The sequence below is a fragment of the Halichoerus grypus genome, chromosome 8, assembly GCF_964656455.1.
Source record: "Halichoerus grypus chromosome 8, mHalGry1.hap1.1, whole genome shotgun sequence".
Classification (NCBI taxonomy): Eukaryota; Metazoa; Chordata; class Mammalia; order Carnivora; family Phocidae; genus Halichoerus; species Halichoerus grypus.
Window position 1 is genome coordinate 54425942 of NC_135719.1, and position 22724 is coordinate 54448665.

The 22724-nt window shown below is 42.5% G+C and overlaps 1 protein-coding gene across 1 annotated transcript in view; it reads left to right on the forward strand.

The window, feature by feature from the left end:
• Window positions 1–22724, forward strand: part of MYO1E (myosin IE) — a 190874-nt gene that overhangs the window by 66477 nt on the left and 101673 nt on the right. The window contains exons 2-3 of the mRNA XM_036107041.2: window positions 14078–14221; window positions 22004–22093. Coding sequence (XP_035962934.1) covers window positions 14078–14221; window positions 22004–22093 — 234 coding nt within the window. The remainder of the gene's footprint in view (window positions 1–14077; window positions 14222–22003; window positions 22094–22724) is intronic.

Here is a 22724-nt window from a genome sequence, read left to right on the forward strand (position 1 = left end):
AGACAAAGTCTACCAGTGGGCGGCCTCCCGCAAACCTGGAAAGACGCAGTAACGGGGGCGGCCTGGATAAGCTCAGAGTGAAGCTGTGCTGATCTCCCAAATTGGTTTGATTGCAAATTCATCCCCATAACTTGCTTACTGAACTTGGGGGGGCACATTAGGTAGGGGGTAAGCCCCTTGAAGTTCTGTAGGCAAGGGACACATAAATACAAGAGGAGATCTGTCTCTGCTCCTCATTGCTGTGCAGACACCCACGCCCTGGTGCTGACCCAGTGCAGTCCGGGTGTGGCTTCTGAGAGAGAAGCCGAGAACAGGGCATGAGGAGACCACGCCTGCTTCGCTGTCTACCCTGGGGCTCTTAATGGCTTTATCAGGTGTACACTGGATTCTCCCCACCCCTTCTGAATCCCTTCAGCCCCTCCCTGTTGGTCCTTTCCTGAACTCCAAGGTGTGGGTCCTGAGAAGAAAAGGTAGGGTGGGTTCTGTGTCCTGTGTCAGGTGATGAAAAAGGAATGGGAGGGCAGACCGAGTGTTTTATCTTCACGCCTGGAGCTCTTCTGAGCCTTCTTTGTGGTCGGTGACACTGATCGGCAGTGTGGATTCGTGGCTACTCTGGTGACTTCCCCCCACCAAGAGATGTGCCCACAGAACCCTCCTGTCCTATCGGTTTGCATCTTAGGAGCCCCAGAGCTTTCTGGATCTGGTAAACATGCCCTGTTTCCACCCCAAAAAGCTCCTAGACCCAAAGCCTTATGGCTGTGTTTTGCTCCTAGAGGAACATGGCATCTGGGTGCCACAGATCAGGCCAGATCAAGCAAGCAGAGGGTCAGGATGTGCCCATGCCAAACACAGGAGAAGCTGTGGAAGGCTTTTCTCACCTCTTTGTTGTTCAGTGGTGGCTGGTGACTGTGTGCTCAGGGGACGCCCCTAGCCCGTGAGCTCTGCTTCTAGGTGCAGTATTCCCACGGCTAGTCAATGACAAAGGCTGCCCATGTCTCTGAGACACGGTGATCACATTCCTGATCCTTCTCTTAGCACATCCCGAAATAGCACCCCTAAGTAGGAGATGACATATCAACACCTTACCTGTTGCACTTCCACTTAAAATCCTACTCTTTATTCCCTTTTGGTGTTTCTACACGGGCTTTAAAAAAAAAAAATCTAGGTAAGAAAAGAATTCTGTCGACCTCTTTTTTTTTTTTTAATTGAATTGTCTCATTCAGATATGCCCAGAGTTCATTTTCCAGCAAAATTAAATAATATTAAAACAAAATCAGTTGATTATCTTGGGTTGTCATACCTCCACCATTTTGCATGACATAAATAATGCATGTTTTACAATCAGTATGGAAAGATGCTGTAAATGATACAGAATCCTGGGAGACTATTTTTAATCAGGTTGATATCAACTCTGCTGCAGTCTGCTGGCAAGTCTTTGCGTATTTATTTTTTCGCAGAACAGCATTTAAATTAGGATTTTTTTTTCTTTCTTGGTACAGAGCAATAGTTCATTTTATGTGTCAAGAAGTTGTTCTATTACCTCCCTGCTTTTATTTCCAGTTCAGTCAGTGATAGGAAGAAGAATCACTGGTGTTGGTATTTCTAGCCGGTCTGCCTGCATTATGACTTTGGTTTCTGAATTCAGTTAAAGAAACTTACTGAACAGCTACCGTTGCTTCAGGGACTATAATTTTCAAACCAAAAATTGGGACATATAGTGTGCTATGCTAAGATTTTATTTTCTTGGTTTATCTATTAATGAAAGTCCTGTCGGTAGAGGTACACAAACCCTAAATCACACTTAGGTATATAGTATTTGATAGATTGCCTTAATTGTGGAGAATAAAATTCCATGAAACGGACCTTGCCCAAGGTCACAGAGGTAGAGCTCATCGTTGAACTCAAGTCTGTTGATTCTAATCAACGGCTGGATTAGTAAGAGGAAGTGCATTCCCCAACCTTTGTACTTGAAAACAGGACTGTTGACCAGGAGGCCCCTGAAGGGATTGGTAAGTGCTTGAGGATGTTGTCAAGCTCACAGAGCCATAGCGGCATAGACCACGACTGACATCAGTGTGACGCATCATCATTTGTTTGATTAAAATATACAAATAGAGGCAGAAGTATAACTAGCATTTGTCTTATAAGGGGATTTCATACAATTGATTCATTTTATGCTGTAGCATGAAATGTCCTCATCCCTTGCTTGCAGACTAGCCTGTTTTCCTTACCTGCCTGGATGACAATGGATGATTAAGAGAAGGAGAGTTGTCTTTAGGGGCAACATCTCTTCCCTTTGATCTCCCAAGCTGGAGACAATAGGAACGCTTTGGAAACTTCTTTCTTCCTTGGGGCAGACTCTGGGCCCAGACAGCCCCATTTCCCCCACTGACAGCCACAGTGAGAGGCACCTAGTCCTGAGATGAGCTGAGGAGGCCTGGAATTCATTCACCTGACTAGTCTTGGTGGAGCACAACCAGATACCGGGCACTACCCTGCCTGCTGGGGACACGGCAGGGAGCAGATGTGCTCCCAAGGCTGATGCCATGGCACCGAGCTTTCTCTGACTCGTGCAGGGCCATGCTCGAGCCAGACCGCTTGCTCTGTGGGCTTCTTGGTGCTGGGCTTTGCACAAGGTATCTTCCATACTAATTATAAAAGTGTCTGCGCCGTGGTGTTGTGCAGATGAAAGAGGCTGATCCAGGGTGGACAATAAACATGCAATGACATAATTACTATTAACTTTAGAATGATTGCCATTTGCAACAGCCACTTACCTTATTATGAGAGGCAGTAGGTGTGATGGTTAAACACAAAGATTCGAGAGCCTGATGGCCGGGGATTGAAACAGCTGGACAAGTTACTTAACCTCTCTGTGCTACCAGTTTCCCTGCCTGGTAAGGTGAAGAGGAGCAAATAAATTATCATGTACAAAATGTTCAAAGCAGTGCTGGTATGTAATGAGAATTGGCCGTAGTGTGAGAAGAATATTCTCCCAAAAGGGTGAGAGCCACCATCCTAGATTTCCTAGAGATTGGGAGGGAAAAAGAAAGAACGGTGCTTCCCAGCTTCCCAGCTTTCTAGATAGTGCTTCCCTAGAGAGAAAGAATAAATTGCAGGTGCCCAAGAGAAAACTACCTCCTTAGCCTCAAGACAAGCCCTCATCCTGGGGGACCACTAAAATGTCGGAGGGTTTTCTGAGGAGAGAAGACTAGAGGAGGGGTCTTGGGATCCCTGATGGAAAGTGCAGAGGATTTGGAACATGAATACAGAGTCGTTTCTGCTTGTGAAAACAAAGCCTACGCTCTCACCTACTATCCAAAAGGGAATCTAGTCTTCCCATGCCAAGATTTTCCACAACAGAGAACAATACATCTGGGAAATAGAATAGAAGCCATTTAAATTCCCTGTGGCTAGGGGCGCCTGCCTGGCTCAGTCAGTAGAGCGTATGACTCAGCATCGTGAGTTCAAGCCCCATGTTGGGTGTGGAGCCTACCTAAAATAAATATAAATACATACATACATACATAACCTATGGTTAGACTTGAAATTAGCAAGAGGGGCCCAGGAGAGAATGGCAGTGGGTCCCCACGTATGAAACGCGGCACCAAGATGGGCAGTGAGAGTGGTACGGACAACCCCACAGTGTCTATTTTAAATTGAATGCCTTCATTATTATTTTAACACATATGGAAGAAATAACGCTAACACACCAAACTGGTGATTTTATGGAGATGATTGTTTAGGATTTAGTCAAATGAAAAAGGACAGTTCATAGAAACAACGGGAGCATAGGAATGGTATAGAAAAGTTGTGAAAGTGGTTGAAAATGACTCTGGGTTTAGGAAACTCTGGAGGATATTGTCTGTGAATAAAGGTCACAACTCACTGTAATCCCCCAAGGTGGATGTACTTGGGAGGGGGGAAGAGGTAGGGACCTTCCTGCTTCAAATAGTCTTAACACTGAAGGTTGAAAGAGATACAAATCAGAGAGGAAATAACCTTGCTGCTGCAAACATTTTCACAGTGAAGCCTCTAGAACTGGGCAGTCATCAACCCACCTGTAAAACTACGCAGTTCCTCAAGTGATATTGATGCATGGTGTGATGCTCCCAGAATAATGTAAATCTTTGTAATATTTTATATCTTTGATGCTATTACACAGTGACTTAATATTTGTAAAGTGCATGAAACAGTGCCTGGCCCCTTCTAAGTGTTACGTGCCATAATTCATCAACCCAAAGATACTACTTGTTGTAAGAGCCATCATTATTTTATTTTACTGCTTTAAAAACAAAACAAAACAAAACCCAGAAAGTAAAAACCAGTGTCCGTTAAGCTGTGACACAACGTTGATTATAAAGACACATCTTGGGGGGCTGGCTGGCTCATTCCATGGAGCATGAGATTCTTGATCTTGGGGTCGTGGGTTGGAGCCCCATGTTGGGGATTAGAGATTGTTTAAAAAAAAAAAAAAAGACATCCTAATTTCAGAATATTAGGATATGAAGAAAATGCATCTTGGAATTGATGAACTATGCTAACTGTTCATTTATAACATCTTAGATTTGAACTGTTCCTTGATACAGAAAATGGTCCTTTGGGAGCAATATTTTAGGCTGACTAAGTAAAAGAAAGGCTGCTGCTTTTCCTGCTGGGGGCCCCTTGCTGTTTAAAGAAGAGTTTACTATAGCTGCAACCTGGGATAGGCAACAAGAATCGGAGACCTGAGCTGACATGGACTAATAAAAAATAGGGAAAATAGGGTGCCTGGGTGGCTCAGATGGTTAAGTGTCTGCCTTCTGCTCAGGTCATGATCCCAGGGTCCTGGGATCGAGTCCCGCATCGGGCTCCCTGCTAGGCGGGGAGCCTGCTTCTCCCTCTGCCTCTGCCTCTCTCTCTCTCTCTCTCTCTGACTCTCATGAATAAATAAATAAAACATTAAAAAAAAAATAGGGAAAATAGTGTCGTTTGTGTGTGTTTCATTTCACTTCACAGTACTTTCCTGTCCCTTGTCTGATCTTTTTTCACTGAAAACCAGAATATCTGTGTGTGCACATTTTATAAATATATGCTCAGTAGGAAAATAAAACCATACAGAAAGGACACGTAGAACTACAACAACTGCAACCTTTTAACAACCATATTTCCACACAGAGAGATTTTATAGAAAAATATCATATATGCAATTAAAATTTGGGCACTTTACCATCTCTCATTATTTGCTTACAAACCTTTTTTCCCTCCCCCACTCAGTGTTGCCCACCTGGTATGTACCATCCACACGTTGCCCAACTCTACCCCGAGAAGCGTTGGGGGTTGGGGCCACTGGCAGTCTTCTTTGATCTTCAGGACCTTCATGGCAGCCCCTGGAGGTTCGTGTAATGTTGGGAACCTCCTTCTGTTGAGCAGGCCGCTCAGAGGTCTGAGAGACTGAGTGATTGGTGAGGGACCGGTGGGTAAGTTGCACAGGATCCTGGCTGGGAGGGCCGGTCTTTGAAAGCTGCCCATGACTTTCGGAGGTCAAGTTGCTCACAGATACAGCCATGCAGCCTGAGACAGCCCCAGTTCATGCCTCATGTTCCAGCTTTATTATTAACATCACTCTCTTCTGCACTCAGAGTGTCCTTGTTTAGATAATAAATTACGTCTGCTCTAGTTGCTTCCAGGAAGATTGCCTTGGGCCAACCCTGGCTAGGAGGCTGCTGGCCTTGGGGATCCTGGAGCCAGCATCTGTCTACACTTGGCCTTGACGATCTTGTTGGAAGTGAGTTGTGGTGTAGCAGAAAGAACAAAGACAAGGAAGTCAGCCCTGGCCCTTTGTCACAGGGATTAACTGAGATGGTGTAAGTGGAAATGTTACACAAATATGGAACTTTTAGTCAGGTCACATGTACTTAACGTGCATGATAACTAATGAGCACATCTTCTGTATTCCTTGAGGGCTGCCCACACTGGATGTGCCAACCCCCCAGTGTACTTTCCCTTCCCCAGCCCCTCCAAGCAGAGGCAACTTGGTACGTTATAATCCCAGGACTCACTTTACCATTTGTGAAATAGTGACAGAGGGATTATAATACTCATGTCTTGCAGGGCTCTGATAATTAAATGAGATCATGTGAAGTGCATCAGCACATCTTTATGGGTTCAGTAAATGTTAGTTCCATTTACCCCAAGGATTGAGGGAATTGTGGCTACAGGCTGCCGCATCCCCACTCCCCCTACTCTACCAGAAACTCTTCTTTGCACTCTGTTCACTGCAGTTCGACATACCCACACATGCTTGCTTCAAACATACATGTTCACATCACCAAAACAGTGGGGGAGTCTAAATTCCATAAAGTTGAAAGACATTGCAAGCCCAGTAAGGGTTTACAGGGCTGGGCTCAGAGGAAACAAATATTTATGGTTGATTTTTTTTTTTTTTTCTCCCCATCATTTGCCATAGAAGTGTTTCATTCCAGTCAAATAGCAGAACTTCAAAAGGTAGAAACCCTAGACTGTCAATTAAAAGATTAAAGTACAACAGAGAGTTCTGTTCCTTTCCTGTTATGACTCACTAGGACAGAAAAATCCCATTAAAAAACAAGCCCTGTTCAACAGCAGGCCAGAGCATTACCCATTGTCCATTGTTCACAATCAGAATATGGTTTATCTGCCTTTTAGGGTGGTATACTTGAACAGTGGGAGTAGTCCTAGGTTTTTTGGAAATCAGATCTGCCATCCTATTGTGCTCATGGACCAGCTAAACATCCCAGGCATGATAATACCTTGTCATCCAGGCAACATCTCCCAATCCACTTTTCAAACCTGGAAGAGGCACAGAACCCAGGCTCACAATGATGATCCCAGCTTTGGGCTAGGCCCATCGATACCCAATACCGCCCCCAGAAAATTCTCGAATGTATCGGCATCCTTTTCAACATTTCTATTTATTTGGTTATTTTACTAACACATGCCTATATGATTAAAAAAAAAAAAGTAAACTGCAGAAAAGTTTAAAATGGAAAGTAAAAGTCACCCTTCTCCCAAAACCCCAGGCTTTCTTCCCAATGGAACCGTGTGTATTTTTCAAGAAAGCAATTAAACACATGTCTTTTAAGAACTTCAGACAATGGCAGTTATTCTGTGTTTCAATCCACATACTGATTGCTATTTTCATGAAACTGGGTGTCTTGAAGATGTTTCTATGTCAGCATAAGCAGATTCCTTTTAACGACTGCCGGAACTCCTTTGTAGGGTCTGCCATATTCTCGTCCCACCCTATTCATGGGTCCAGTTTTCCCCATCACAAACTTTGCAGCGGTGAGCAGGCTTGTACATACATCATGGCACACACACTTGGTATATCTTAAGGTAAATTCCTAAAAATAATTGCTGGAACAAAGAGAGTGTGAGTTTTATTTTTATTTAAGTAACTGTTTATATATTGGTCTGCGTGACTAGAATTTTGATACCTATTTCCACATTGCTCTCTAAAAATACTGTGCAGTATACTCTTCCTGGAAGAGGATAAGATGTTTATGATCACCCCCTCCCAGCCAGGCCCTGCCCAACACTAGGCCTATTGTATATACACAGCGCATTTCATGGCCTCCCTTTTCTGGGTGTCTGAAAGGCGTTGAAGACTGTAGTTACCCAGTGTATGGTCTCCTCCTTGCTCCTGGGTGAACCAAAGAAGAAAACCGCTCACTGAGACACTAGTGAGAGTGTCTTCAGCACTGTGGTTGTGGCAGCCAGGGGCTCCCCCCACACCTCCCCCCGCCCGCCCCCCCCCCCCCCCCCCCCGCCGCGCGCCCCGGGGGCTGAGGGTAGGTAGAGTTTCAGTGGAGAACAGTCCCTACCTTTGTGTGCTGACTCACCTTTGCTCTTCCTGGTCCCCACCCTGGTAAACACACACCAGTGAGGGACACTCCACCTTTTAAAGTCAGAGAGTCAGCGAGCGGGCTTCTTCCTCTGCATGACGGACTCCTGTGTCTTGGTGCCACCTCCTGAATGTGAGGAACAAACCAGGCCATTATGTGGACATGGGTATACTCCACTTTCTAGAACTTGTGTGTGAATCCCTTGCTTTTTAATAAACTGAATTGTCATTAGAAACCACATATGGAGGGGCGCGGGGGTGGCTCAGTGGGTCAAGCGACGGACTCTTGACTTCGGCTCAGGTTGTGATCTCAGAGTCATGGGATCGAGCCCTGTGTCAGGCTGTTCGCTCAGCCGGAGTCTGCTTGAGGGCCCCCCCTCCCGCGCTCATGTGCGCACTCTCTCTGATAAATAAATAAATAAATAATAAATAAAATCTAAAAAAAAAAAGAAAGGAAACCAAATGTGGACCCAAGAAAGTCTACATTCAATCCTTATTAATGGGAAATAGCTCCCTCCCTCATAATTTGTAATAACTGTCAGGGCTAAGAGTAACATTATCATCATCATTATTGTGATTTTCATGTTTGTTTTTATTTCTTAGCTGGCTCATCAGCTATATTCCTTCCTTTGTTCAGTGATGCCGTGCTCTTTAAGGACTGTAGGATGTGTAATTGCTGAGTACTCCTACTTGTTTAAAATGTTCCTATTTTTAGTGTGGAAACAAAAAGTTGAGCTACCTACCCAAAAAGAAGCCCACAGAAGAGAAGGAAGCTGACTCTTGTTGAGGGGATAGCCTGGTAAGCCAGGTCTTTGCTAGCTGAAGGAAATGGCCCTTCTCAGACAGATGGGGAAGTCCCTGTCGCTGTCCTTCCTCCTCTCAGCCCGCATGGCAACCTGTCCTGCCCCCAGCCTCCCAGTCAGGAGCGGGAGGAAGAAGCGAAGGGGTCAAGGTTATTTGTCCCAGAAATACAGTTCATATTCTTGCAATTGTAGCACAGCGGTTTGTGGTCTGAAGGTCATGTTTAGCTTCTGCTTCCGGGGACATTGTCTAGGATTGTCAAATGATAACCATTTCCCACTGTGTTCCCGCTTGCTGCCTGTCCGCAGCTGTATTCCACAGGAAGACCTCCAGAAAAGTCATGCTATGATCAAACTCGATTGTCCCCTATAGAAAAACAGAAAACCGTTTTCTGTTTCACTGTGGGGAACTTTCAAGCAAGGATGAGAGCCTATGCATCTATGTTCGGTTCCTAGCTTCCCTGACAAAGTTCTCACCCTGTGCTAGTACTGCCCGGCCCAGCCCTGGCCCAGCTTTCATATGGGGTAGATTCTAATCTTGTCCTTGACAATCCAAGCAGGTCAGTTTTCCCCCAAAGGTTCTGATTGTTCCCACCCTTTCTAGGTACCTTCCCTCCTTCTCTTTATCTCATCTGAATTGTTTTTTGTGTGTGTGTGGTGGGGGGGTAATATGGCGGAAGAGAAAGGAGAAAGGAATAGTAAGGTGGGGGTCATTAAAGACAGAGAAGTTACAATTAGAAGACCTTGGACAATTAACAGTTTTTTTCATTAGTAAAATAGAGATAATAATATATACAGTATGGGGGATGATTGTGAAGGTTGAATGAGTTCCCATATATCATTGCCTGGGGGAAGGAGGGGCAGAGAGGTAAAGGAGGGAAAAGGTATATGTGACCAACTAGATACAGGAAATGCGTCAAATAAAAAATCACTCCCGTGTTTTAGTCTTTGATGCTAAGAGAAAGTGCTCTTTAACAAAGACTGTAGGTCTTTTTAATGATGAATTCAGTTTTGGAGACAGTCTGTCATTCTGTGGCCATCTTAAACTTAACAGTTGGAAATATCCAGTAAAGTCGCCAGGGAGACAATGTGAAGAAACCATGATGTTTGAATGAATTCATAATCATAGAGACTTGGGTCCACATCTTGCCTTTGCTGCTTACTAGTTGGGAAGTCTGTTTCCTTCTATGTAGCATGGGAATGTTAACCCCTTTCTCACTGAGTTGATTGCAATAGTAAAAGGCGCAGGCGCTGCAAGTCAAATGGCTGATTGCTTTGCTTATAGTGTGGAGGTAAGTGCTCAGTCTCACTATTGGTTCCTTATCCTTTTATGGATAGAGGTCTGAAGACCCACATGTGGGACTCTGGTGTCGAGGGATATTTGAGACCATGAGAGTCAGTGAACTCCACCAGGAGCCCTCCTGCCATGAGAAGGAGGACACTGCCTCTGAAATGGGACAGAGAGTGATCTGTCACTCTGCAGTGAGACAGAAAAGACAGTTGGATTGGATACCAAGACCAACTTGAGTTACCTTGAGAAGGCAGTTTCTGTGGATCAGTACCAACACATACACTGTGACACAGAGCTCCTCCGTTTCTTGTCCTTCGCAGAAGTTAAATAACAGCTTAATACCCTTCTGTTTTATTAAACTGTGCTTAGATTTTTCAAAAGAGAAAATAACATTTTTGGCCTCTGAAGTAGGTGGATATTTATCGGGGTTAAAAACAAACAAACATACCTACTGGTTAGTTACTCTGCGGCCTTAGTTTTCGATGCAGAATAATTTTTGTGAGTGCCCAGAGAATCATCAAGAAAAAGAAGGGAGGGCAGAGGAGGGGAGGAGTTGCCAGGAATGTTTATCAGGTTGGAAGTGGACTGTGGACATTTGATTGAGATGTAGCCAGTGCTTTTTCTTTCTACTTTGCCACAAGAGGAAGAAGATGCGATGAGGTCTGGGTTAGTTTTGTAGAACTGATGCTGCATGTGGTTCTGCAGAAGCCAAATATATCATATAAAGAGTCCCTCTGCAAGGCAGCATGGGTCGCAAGCCTTCCAGAGCCCTTTTCTGGAGTGTGAGCCCATGGCACTGGTATGCCTTTCTTACAGTAACTCTTTTCCTGGCTGGTTTTTATTTTTTTTATTTTTATTTTTTTAAAGATTTATTTATTTGACAGAGGGAGACACAGTGAGAGAGGGAACACAAGCAGGGGGAGTGGGAGGAGAAGCAGGCTTCCCGCAAGCAGGGAGCCCGATGTGGGGCTCAATCCCAGGACCCTGGGATCATAACCTGAGCCGAAGGCAGACGCCCAACGACTGAGCTACCCAGGCGCCCCTCCTGGCTGGTTTTTATTTATTTATTTATTTATTATTTTTAAAGATTTTATTTATTTATTCATGAGAGACACAGAGAGAGAGAGAGAGAAGCAGAGAGAGAAGCAGGCTCCCAAGGAGCAGGGAGCCCGATGCGGGACTCGATCCCAGGACCCTGGGATCATGACCTGAGCCGAAGGCAGATGCTTAACCATCTGAGCCACCCAGGCGCCCCGTGGCTGGTTTTTAAAAACTGCTTTTCCCAGAGCCTCTTAGAATTGCCCTTATAGGAATCCTCCTACACTGTTGGTGGGAATGCAAGCTGGTGCAGCCACTCTAGAAAACAGTATGGAGGTTCCTCAAAAAGTTGAAAATAGGGCGCCTGGGTGGCTCAGTTGGTTAAGCGACTGCCTTCGGCTCAGGTCATGATCCTGGAGTCCCGGGATCGAGTCCCGCATCGGGCTCCCTGCTTGGCAGGGAGTCTGCTTCTCCCTCTCCCACTCCCCCCTCTTGTGCTCTCTCTCTCTCTCAAATAAATAAATAAAATCTTTAAAAAAAAAAAAAAAAGAAAAAAAAAAAAGTTGAAAATAGAGTTACCCTATGACCCAGCAATTGCACTACTGGGTATTTACCCCAAAGATACAAATGTAGTGACCCGAAGGGGTATGTGCACCCCAATGTTTATAGTAACAATGTCCACAATAGCCAAACTACAGAAGGAGCCAAGATGTCCTTCAACAGATGAATGGATAAAGAAGATTTGGTGTGTGTGTGTGTGTGTGTGTGTGTGTGTATACACACACACACACACACAATGGAATATTATGGAATATTATGCAGCCATCAAAAGGAATGAAATCTTGCCATTTGCAGCGATGTGGATGGAACTGGAGGGTATTATGCTGAGCGAAATAAGTCAATCAGAAAAAGACATGTATCATATGATCTCACTGATATGAGGAATTCTTAATCTCAGGAAACAAACTGAGGGTTGCTGGAGTGGTGGGGGGTGGGAGGGATTGGGTGGCTGGGTGATAGACATTGGGGAGGGTATGGTGAGCGCTGTGAATTGTGTAAGACTGTTGAATCACAGACCTGTACCTCTGAAACAAATAATACATTATATGTTAAAAAAAAGAAGAAGATAGCAGGAAGGGAAAAATGAAGAGGGAGAAATCGGAGGGGGAGACGAACCATGAGAGACTATGGACTCTGAGAAACAAACTGAGGGTTCTAGAGGGGAGGGGGTGGGAGGATGGGTTAGCCTGGTGATGGGTATTAAAGAGGGCACGTACTGCATGGAGCACTGGGTGTTATATGCAAACAATGAATCATGGAACACTACATCGAAAACTAATGATGTAATGTATGGTGATTAACATAACATAATTAAAAAAAAAAAGAATTGCCCTTATAAAGGACCCACGTCTCCTACAGAGAAAACATTAAACAATTTTTAAAAGTGAAATTTAAAATGGTATTTATCTTGTTTCCTTCCACCTCCCCTTTTTCTCAAAGAACCTCCTGATGACCTTTTCTCATCCTACTTTTGAAGTCTGAGCATGTGGCCTTTCCAGATACCCTTATTACCCTTACTCAGAATTTTTCTCTCCTTTCTCTAAACTCCCCCAAAAAGTGAACTCCTGGGAAGGGGGCAGGAGCCGAGTCTCACTCAGGTCAATGCCCACCACACTTGCGCAGCCCGCGACATCTCCAGTAGGATGCGTGAACGGTGTGAAGGGAAGGGTGGATCTTCTAATATCTTGTTCATGTATCATTTGCCATTTTCTCGTATGTATTAGATTGATGTCCTAGTGAGTGTAGATTACAATGGCTATCCCTCCTTGTCTTGTCTTTTCTGGCAAATATATTTCAAATATATTCAAAATATTTTAGACCCACTTCAAATGGCACCATCTCCAGGAGGTTGGTTCTGTCTTTCCTAGGATAAAGAAGTCCTCTGCACTCCCGGGGCACCCATTTCACGTGTGTGTACATGTTGACTTGTTGATGCGTGCGTTACTTCTGTCAATATCTAGGTGTCCTTCAGTGGACATGAGCTCCCCAAGTGCAGCCACCATGGTGCTCCCAGCTGCCTCTAACTCTAGGACTGGGGCCATAGCTGAACATGCAGGGATCCCACTGTAGAAGTGCCAAGTGAAAGGAAGCCCTGCAGGCCACAGGGTGTTCAGAGGCCACTTCCGGTGTTAGGTCGTAAATCCAGTGAGCAGACAAGGGCTACAGCTTCATCTCCCAAAGGAGGCCGTGGGGCTGGATGAGGTCCTCCTGTCCACATCACCTTCTGTAATCACATTTAGGCTGTCTTGTCCATTTCCTCGTTAATAGGGCAGTGATCAGCCATCAAAATGTAGCTTATCTTTTGAATCTGGAAGGCCAGTATTACGTTGACGGTGATAAGGTTATGGAGGGAAAATAATTTGGATGGCTTGAGAAATTAGGCCAATGTGACCTAGCCATTGTGCGATACATATATTGCTTCTGCTTCTGAGTTCTGTCATGTAATTTGCAAAACAAGTCTAGAAAGTTTCTGTTTTATTGCTTATTTTGTTGTTAATTCTACAAAACAATAAGGTTGAAGGAATTATTGGAGACCATTGATCATTTTTTAAAAAAGATTTTATTTATTTGAGAGAGAGAGCATGAGCGGGGTGAGGGGCAGAGGGAGAAGCGGACTCCATCCCGGGACCGGCCGAGCTGAAGACAGATGCTTAAGGGGCTGAGCCACCCAGGCATCCAGACCATTGATCATTTATTGTGTTATACTCAATGTACTCTTCAGTACTTTATATATGTTATTTTATTTAATCCTTACAGCAACTCTATGAAGTGGGTCTTAATTTCTCCCATTTTGCAAATGAGAAAAGAGCAGTTTAAGCAACACAGTGAGCCGATGTAACTTTTCCTCCCTTCTCTTAGTTCATAGGTGGCAAAGCTGAAAATTTAAATCAGATCTCTTAATAACAAAATCTTTGTTCCGCTCATTCTGCAGCATTTGGTATAAGGAATATTTGGGAACTTAGTGGCTTTTTTTTGCCAGGAGAAAACAAAGCATCCTAATAATTGTGCGTTTTCTGTTCACAGGGAAGCAAGGGCGCCTACCGGTACCACTGGCAGAGCCATGATGTCAAGCACAGCGGCGTGGATGACATGGTCCTGCTCTCCAAGATCACAGAGAATGCCATCGTGGAGAATCTAAAGAAGAGATACATGGATGACTACATTTTTGTATCCTTTATTAGTTTCTACAGACTCTTCCAAGTAAGATGACCATATCCACGGCAAAATGCGACGTGTTCCTAGCGTGAGAAGATCCATCTGAAATTCTGAACTTGACACTTGGCGCTTGAGTCCTTGTCACCGTTTCCGAACGTGACTTTGTACTTTTCTGTCCCTTTGTTGAGGTTGTAGGAAGGGCAAAGATGATGCTTTTAAATTATTTTCCTGGAATTTCACAAAATCAAGATGCAGCCAGTATTCATCTATTTCAATCGATGGCACTGTACCCTTGACGTGCTTTAGCCACGCACGTGGTATCTAAAACCTCTGCTGTTCCTAGGGAAAGTCCTGATCTGCAGAGAATTCTGTCGATAGAGCTCCCTAATTGCAAAGCAGACAGTTAAGTCCAGGCCTAAAAGGTTTTAAAAAGATTGCGTCATGCAAAAAATACGCAATTTTGCCAGTTTTTCTGCATTCTTATGTTTACTAAAGGAAACATGAGAAGTGAAGATCAACTATTGAAAATGCCTGACATTCTTGAGTTGTTCTTTATGTTTCAATTTTAGCTTGCCAGATGCCATTTTTTATAGGGCTTTAAAAAATTCAGAATGGAAATTTGATTCAAATGTGTGTTGACTTCATTATAAACAGAGAACTGTGATATTTGCTTAAGTTCCTACAGGATTCAGTTTTGTTTGGTACAACTATATAAAGATCTCTTAGTGAAATTATTGTAGAGTTTTAGATATGCAAAGATCCGTGCAAATCTGTATTGCAGTACCGGAAGGTTTAACTGTGATGCTCTTGGTAACTTCTGAAGGCATGGTGTCTTGGAGGACCATTAAAGGTAGAGTCTTTGCAACTGTTGTTGCATACATTTTAGGTTTTAACCCAAAAAAGCTTGAAGAGATACAGTTTTCACATCTGTAGGTTCTGTTTGTTATTCATACCACTCATTTGACTATTCGTTAAAAGCACCCATATGTATGCAACCATACTTTCGCAGGCAATGCCTTTCTCATCAGTGGTGAGTGGGGAGTTCAACACACCAGGATAAGACTAATGCATATATTCAACATACCCACCAATACTAATTAACAAAATTATTCCAAGACACTGGGTTGGTTCTGACCAATACTGGGCTATTTCTTATTTGCCACAGGAAATTTTACCAAATCTCTGGGTAGTTACACACCTAAACCCCTGCCTTTAAGCATTAACAGATATATTTGGATTTGTTAGCTACATTAATAATAGCATCTTGATTGGGGGAGGTGGCCTACCGCCTACAAATGAAATCTGCCCACTGCCCATTTTATACCAAAGCTTTTATTGAAATACAGCCGTACTCATGCTTGTCCTTTTGCTATGCCCGCTTGCAGTCGACAAAGGCAGAGGTGAGTAGCTGCCACAGGACCGTAGGACCTAACATAATTACCTTCTGGCCCTTTACAGAAAACTGGTGCTGACTGCTAGGTACCTGTGCAGAGGTTCCTTTTCATTTACTTGTATGGAAGCAGTTGTATTCAGTGGTCAGTTTTCCTCATATTTGGTCAAAAAATTGAAATATGCTCACTTCAAGCTGGGCTTATCATCCTGAAAACATGTCAATCACTTTTATGTGCAAGTCCCGTGGCATGGGGTAACAGGCAGGGGCTGAGGGTTGGGGGCAGGCTGTGGATCTGGGCTGCCTGGCTTCCAGCCTTACTCTGCACAGGCTTGATGACCTCATGCAAGTTTTGTGATCCTTGTGCCTTGATTTCCTCACCTGGAACATGGGAATGATAATGAGATCTCCCACATGAGGCTATTGTAGGGTTAAGTGAAATAATGCGGCAAGTAACAGTAGGCATTACTTGTCATTATCATATACTAAGGCAAGTGTATAAGTTCCTTCCGCATTTCTGAGTTATGTTCCAAAAATTCAATTTTAAAGTTGCTTATTGAATATTCAAATGCATTTTACCATAGAAACTGTTTTAAATGGAGGATTGGTTTATTGACAAGCCCATAAAAGGTGAATTTCCACTGAATATAGTTGAACAAATTATTTATTGGAATGTTCTTAGAATATGTTCTTAGAACATAGAATGTTCTTATTATGTTATTTACATAGAAACATGGTTTTTGAAAAGTTGAGTAAGAAAGCAAAAGGATTTGTTAGTGGTTATCAGCAGCCAGTCCATTCTCCTCATAGTCTACCCCAAAACTAGGGACTTTCTTTCATATATCTTCTTAAAAAAACAAAAACTCTTTAAAGCAATACATGTTCATTTAACATGATTTATAAAATGTAGTCAACCAGAAAGGAGAACTTTAACATCACCTCCAATCCCACCATAACCTCTTGGTGTATATTTTTCAATTTAACTGCATATAGACATGCATATATAAATATAAATAATAAATGTAAGTATAAATATAAATATTTGTGGGGGGCTTTCTTGTTAATTTTAACAAAAACAGCACCATCTTGCCTTGTATAGTTCTTAGTTTCATGCATAATTCTTGGCATGGTGCATTGTATTAAGTACTCATTGAAAATCTGTTGACTATCAAGATTTGCTTTTTATATTCAGACAGCAGAATTTTTAAATGACTCACACAGAGGGGGCTGATCGAGCCTTTGAATTAATGCCTTTGAATCAATGGCTGACTAATCGTGTGCTCTACCAAGGAAATGAGTTAGCTGACCACTAATGACTTCGTGTTTTAGAAATCTCTACCCACTCAATACACGAGAAACTCAGCATCCGTGTGCTTTCCATCAAGAGCACAGAGCAGCTTTCAGCTTTGAGGAAGCTTGATGATTGTTTTGGATGTTTATGAAATAATACCAAGGGTCTAACTGCAGATCTTTGCCTCTGTTAAGTGATAAAAGCCTCCTTTATCCATTCAGTGCTATGGTAGTATTATTATGATAGAGTAAGATTATTTTAAACGAGGATTTTTTCCCTCTCACTCGTAAGCTTAATAGTTAAGGCAAGAGGAGATTCCATTTCATATTAAGTTATAATATTGCTTATTGTACCTCTTCGACATTGAATACCAGCACATTGTTTCATATTGAAGGTCCACATTTGGAACAATCAATTGTTAATACATTCAGGCTGAATGCACATTTCTTTGTTCTACATTAGGGAAAAAAAAATCTGCTTAGAAAATGCTAACACTGGGGGCACCAGGGTGGCTCAGTTGGTTGAGCATCTGCCCTCAGCTCGGGTCATGATCCCAGGGTCCTGGGATCGAGCCCCGCATCGGGCTCCCTGCTCAGCGGGAAGCCTGCTTCTCCCTCTCCCACTCCCCCTGCTTGTGTTCCCTCTCTCGCTGTCTCTCTCTCTCTCTCTCTCTCTCTCTATTAAATAAATAAATAAAATCTTTAAAAAAAAAAATCTGCTTAGAAAATGCTAACACTGTTTACCAATAAAACCCTGTAATTTTCAGCTATTTATCCTAAGACAAGGAAGGTTTAATTTACCATCCGTTTTTTTCCTGAATGTTGCCACACTTCTTAAAATTACATTCTAAAATACATGAGGAAAACATTGCAGTATTCGCTCTTGTGCTTGGCGAGACATCATTTATAGCCACTTCGCCGACGAAAATAGTTCCTGTGCACAGCACTCCACACTCATTTGGTCCAGCGTTCTCCCAACTTGTTTTTACTCAAAGACCACACTCAAGCGTGTTTGGCATTTTCAGCCCTTGAATTAGTTGAGGCTCTTGGGCCAGACCAACCAGAGCCCAAAGCAGTGCAGTAGTTTTGAGTGAGGTTTGGCCCTGGGCAGTCCGTTCACATGGAGGGGGCCGCGTGCTGGAGGGACATGGGTGTCGGTCTGGTGGCTGGAGCCAGGGGCTCAAGGACCAGCTCGACTGGTCTCCCCATATGTGACTTCAGGCAAGTCACGTCACCTCTCCGTTCTTCCTCAGTGATAAACCAGGGAAGTCACCTAGATCAGTGTGGGTGGTTTTGGGGAATTCACCGACTATTAAAAACATTTTTTTTTTAAGTTAAATTCAGCTTTGCCTATAAGACCATGAAAAACAAACTTACAGAAGTTGTATTACCATCACATTTCATAAAAGGAAGAATATTCTAATACCCCGAAAGTAGAAGGGAAATACGCTAAGAATAAAGGACGGTCCTTTATATTGAATACATTGAGCTTTATGAAAAATGCAGCGCATGTTTCTTTTTTTTGTCATCCTTGCTGCAGAGCAATGAAAATTCATAGATCCACCACCGGCGTTTCGAGAACCAATCAATGAAAGATCTGTTGGGTCTCCTCTGTCTCATATATTCTATTAGACAAGATGGCATGTCTTTTGTTTTTGTCTGGTTGGTGCGTGTGTGTGTGTGTGTATCATAGCCTCATATCTCCATACATTCTGAAAATTAACCTTGGGCCACACCTTCACAGCCAAAGAGTACGTGGGTAGAGACAGTTTACGTTCCAATTCTGCCTGAGCAGCTTTTTCCAAAGGCACACCTGAATTATGTAGTAGGGAGTGGGAGTAAGTTGTCTGGGAAATGACCCCACCCAGTAGGAGACCTGGGCTCTCAGAAAAGTGGCTGAGGTCTCTGCAGACGCAGCCAGGTGGAAAACAGGGCAGGCCGTTAGATAAACAATTAGGCCAAATTCATACCTGAAATAACTAAAATATGTGTGTTTTCTTCAAATTCTACACTAATTCTCTTCTCTCAGTTCTTCTGATTTAGGTAAGTGTGTAGCTACTTAGCATAGCCAGAATCTGCATTATTCACCTCAAACCAAACTTTATTTTTCAGAAATCCTCCCAAATAAAATTGACTTCGAGAGCCCTACTGGGAGGTTGAGGGAATAGCTATAATTTTCCCTCTTCTCCTGAGTCATTGATTCAGGATTGGACTAGAATAATCTGAAAGAGGTTTTTTTCTCTGTCTTCTTACCAGGCCCTTACCTAGAATTTATGTAGATGACTTAGTGAAAATCAAGACTTTCTAAGATGTTTTTTCACATAGCAGATTATTAACAGTAAAAAAAAAAAAAAGTATTGGTTCCTACAAGAGCTCTCATGCAGCCCAGTCCATGTTTATCCAATAGCCAAGGGCTTGGTGGGTAGGAAGGGATTGGTGGGGAGCTGATACCTGTGGCTCATGTCCTCAGGCAGCTCTTTCTTCTTTGTGTGCAGTGCTGATTTGTCTAGGACAGGTGGCATTCACAGCATTCCCTTTACAACTAAGGGAAGGCGCACCCTCCTCCACAAAAAGATCATACTTGGCCAGGTGTGTTTTCATCTCGAGGTAAATGGACACCTAGATCTCTCCCCTGCTGAAATGAGGATGGTCGCAGCAGTGCTGTATTCCTTGAAAATTGGGTTTACCATAAGAATGACTGTATTTGTTTAGCATGAGAGTCAGAATGAGGGCCAAACGACATTCATTCAGTTTTGATTTGGTCCCTGTCATGTGAAAAGGATACTAAAAAAAAAATCAACTAAAGGTTATAGAATTTTGAGTCCTCAAAGAATCACAGAATCTAAATTATAAGGGACATAAAGCTTGCTAATTGAGCCCCTGTCCACCCTGCATGAAATCCTTGTGCTGCCAATTTAGGATTGCCAGATAAAATGCAGGATGCCCGGTTACATTTGAATTTCAGATAAACACCAAATTATTTTTTTAGTATAAGTGTGTCCCGAAGTATTGCTTGGGGGCATACCTATTTGGGGGGGGCAAGGGGAATATATATATATATAACAAATGCATTATTTATCTGAACTTCAAATTTAACTGGGTTTTGTATTTTATTTGCTAAATCTGGCAGCACTGCCAGTAATAATAACAATAATACTTGCTGACTTAGACATTATAGCTTTTTGATTAAGAGTGTGAACTCTAGAACCAGACTGCCCGGGTTTGAATCCTAGCTCTGCCACTTACTAGCTTGGGACATCGAGCAAGTTTTGGGTTTTTTTTCCTTTAATTAAAAACTTTTTTTTTCTGAGTAAGTTTTAAAATTTCTCTATGCCTCAGTTTCCTCATAGTAAAACAGGAGTAAAAGGGTAATAGGGTTGTTGTTAGGAGCTTAATTTGTACCCCGTAAATGTGTTTGTGTTCGATCAGTGTTTGTATTACCAACACTTAACAGAGTCTCGGCTACAACATCATGGATGTTTCTTATCTGCTTAATAATTTTAATAATAAATTTATCCGTTCTAAATTTTGCCTCAAAAAACAAGTAGAGCACTACTAATCTATCGTTGGCCTCACCTGACTTTGGCACTTGGACTCGGCCATTCTTGCAATTCCTTAGTGATTTTCAGTTAGGATTCCCCATGGAATGGGCCTTTGCTCTTAGTGCCATGAACTGCCCCCAGATTAGCACTGGGTGCATCTGGCTGTGCTCTTCCAATGGCCCTTTTCTCCTCAACTGCTCTTTACGTGCAGCCCTTTCAAGTCTGAAGATCGTTCTGGTCAGTGAAAAGGGAAGCAAAATTGCCACAGAATCATTCCATGTTTTCACCTTCTTGTATAAATACTAATTTCCAAATATTATCTAACGCACCCCACCCTTGGCTCATTTGTGTTCGATAATAATACCAAAGCCATGTCTCAAAGATGTTAACACGGGACACAACCAGCTTCTCAAAGTATATGGATTAAGGAAATTGCTGAGGCTTCTATACTGTTGATTTAATCCACGTAATAAGCCTATCAAGTAGGTGGTATTGTACCCCATCATCCATTAGCCACTGCTTAGCAACATGACCTGCCCAAGGTCAGAGTCAAACTGGGCTTGGGTAAAGTAGGCACTCTGACTGGATTCCCTTAGCTGCTCTATTTGACATCCAGGTCCTTTATATTAATATATAAATGTCCCCTTGGGGGAGGAAGTGTCACAGTTTTACATCTTTCAAATTTTCCAAAATTTCAAAATCATTGATTAAAAGAAACGATTTTGAGTATGTGTATTTTGCTGTGTTTGTTGTTCTCTCTCTCTCTTTTTAAATAATTGTTTTTCCTCTATGAGGAGAGGGAGTTTAACTCTTCTGTTTTGTTCACCGCTGTATCCCCCGGCATCCAGAACGTGCCTGGCATGTTGTGGACACCCACTTCAAACTAGTCGATTATTGAATAAATGGAAATATTTTTTATGTTATAATAATACTTCATCTATTGGGACATATTAAAATGTGCTGTATAAAACAGTTAAGACTCAGTATGAATGCTTTCTCTTCTGATAGGCCTTCCTGGATTCCCCATACAGAAATAATACCTTCTTCCCCTACACCTGATCTGTGTGGATTTGTGATTTTCTGCTCCAAATAATGTCTTACAGATATAACTCAGTTCCCCATAGCTTCTAAGGAGTAGGACTGTTCAGTTCATCTTGTATCCCTCTATTTGTTAAATGAGTAAGTGAATACATATTTAGTCTACCTAAGAGATACGAAAGTTTCCGGGAAAAGATAATATTTGAGCAAAGGAATGATGACTGCTCTTTTCACTCCTAGGTCATTTCTGTTTTGTGTTGTTTTGTGTTTTCCTAGCCATACATGTCACCAGTCTTAATAATGATTTCTTTTTGGAACAGCTTGGTAATTAAGCTCATTACTCTTCCTGGAGAGGAACAAAACCTGAGCTAGTTGGTAATTGCTTTTGTCTTTATTTGTAATCTTTTAGAAAACAAGTATCTGAGCTTTTTGTTTGAACAGTCATTATGAATTCTTGATAACATCTGGTTACTTAATTTGAAAAATGTGTAGCTATGAAGATTAATGCTGGACCTTAACTGGATATAAATTCAGACATATATAGGATCCGTATTAATCTCAGTCAACCCTTTCAAGCAGATGCCATATTTTGGGGAAAAGGAAATTGAAATGTACCAAGGAGCGGTAAGTTATATGCCACATAAATTACTGTAGTGTTTGGGGCTTTTATGCTGCATGGGTAATTTTTCCTGAAGTTGGCAATACATTTGCATTTTCTTATTGTGAATTATTTATTGGGGAAGATAAGTAGGTGACATTGTTTGATTTTTAATGATGTGCTGCTCTTTAGAAGGCAGCTCAAAGAAGCATAGGACTATCTAATATAGGAATATTATATACAAATTTAGTCAAATAGGATGTAGGACCTACAGCTTGGTGGGGGAAGGGGGAATTCCTCCTTCCACACAGGCCACAAAATTCTAAGGACTGAAAAATCAGTAACGGGTAAAAAATAAATAGGGCGATGAGAACCATTCCCTCCAAATCAGAACCTCAGTTAAGCTATGGCTTTGAATGGAACCTGAAAAATGAATCTTTTCATAACTTCTTTTGTTAACGTGACCCTGGTCCCTACTGAGATCCAGCTCCGTAGCCATTTTAGTTGTGTGTAAAAATAGAAACTGTAAATCTAATGAATATATTTCATTTACGTGGTTCAGCACTTCCCCAGGCCTCCCCGTCCCTGTATCTTTTCCCTTCTTTCCTCTGCAGCAGAAGTACGAGAGCGTTCATTAATCCTGACCCCTGGAAAACA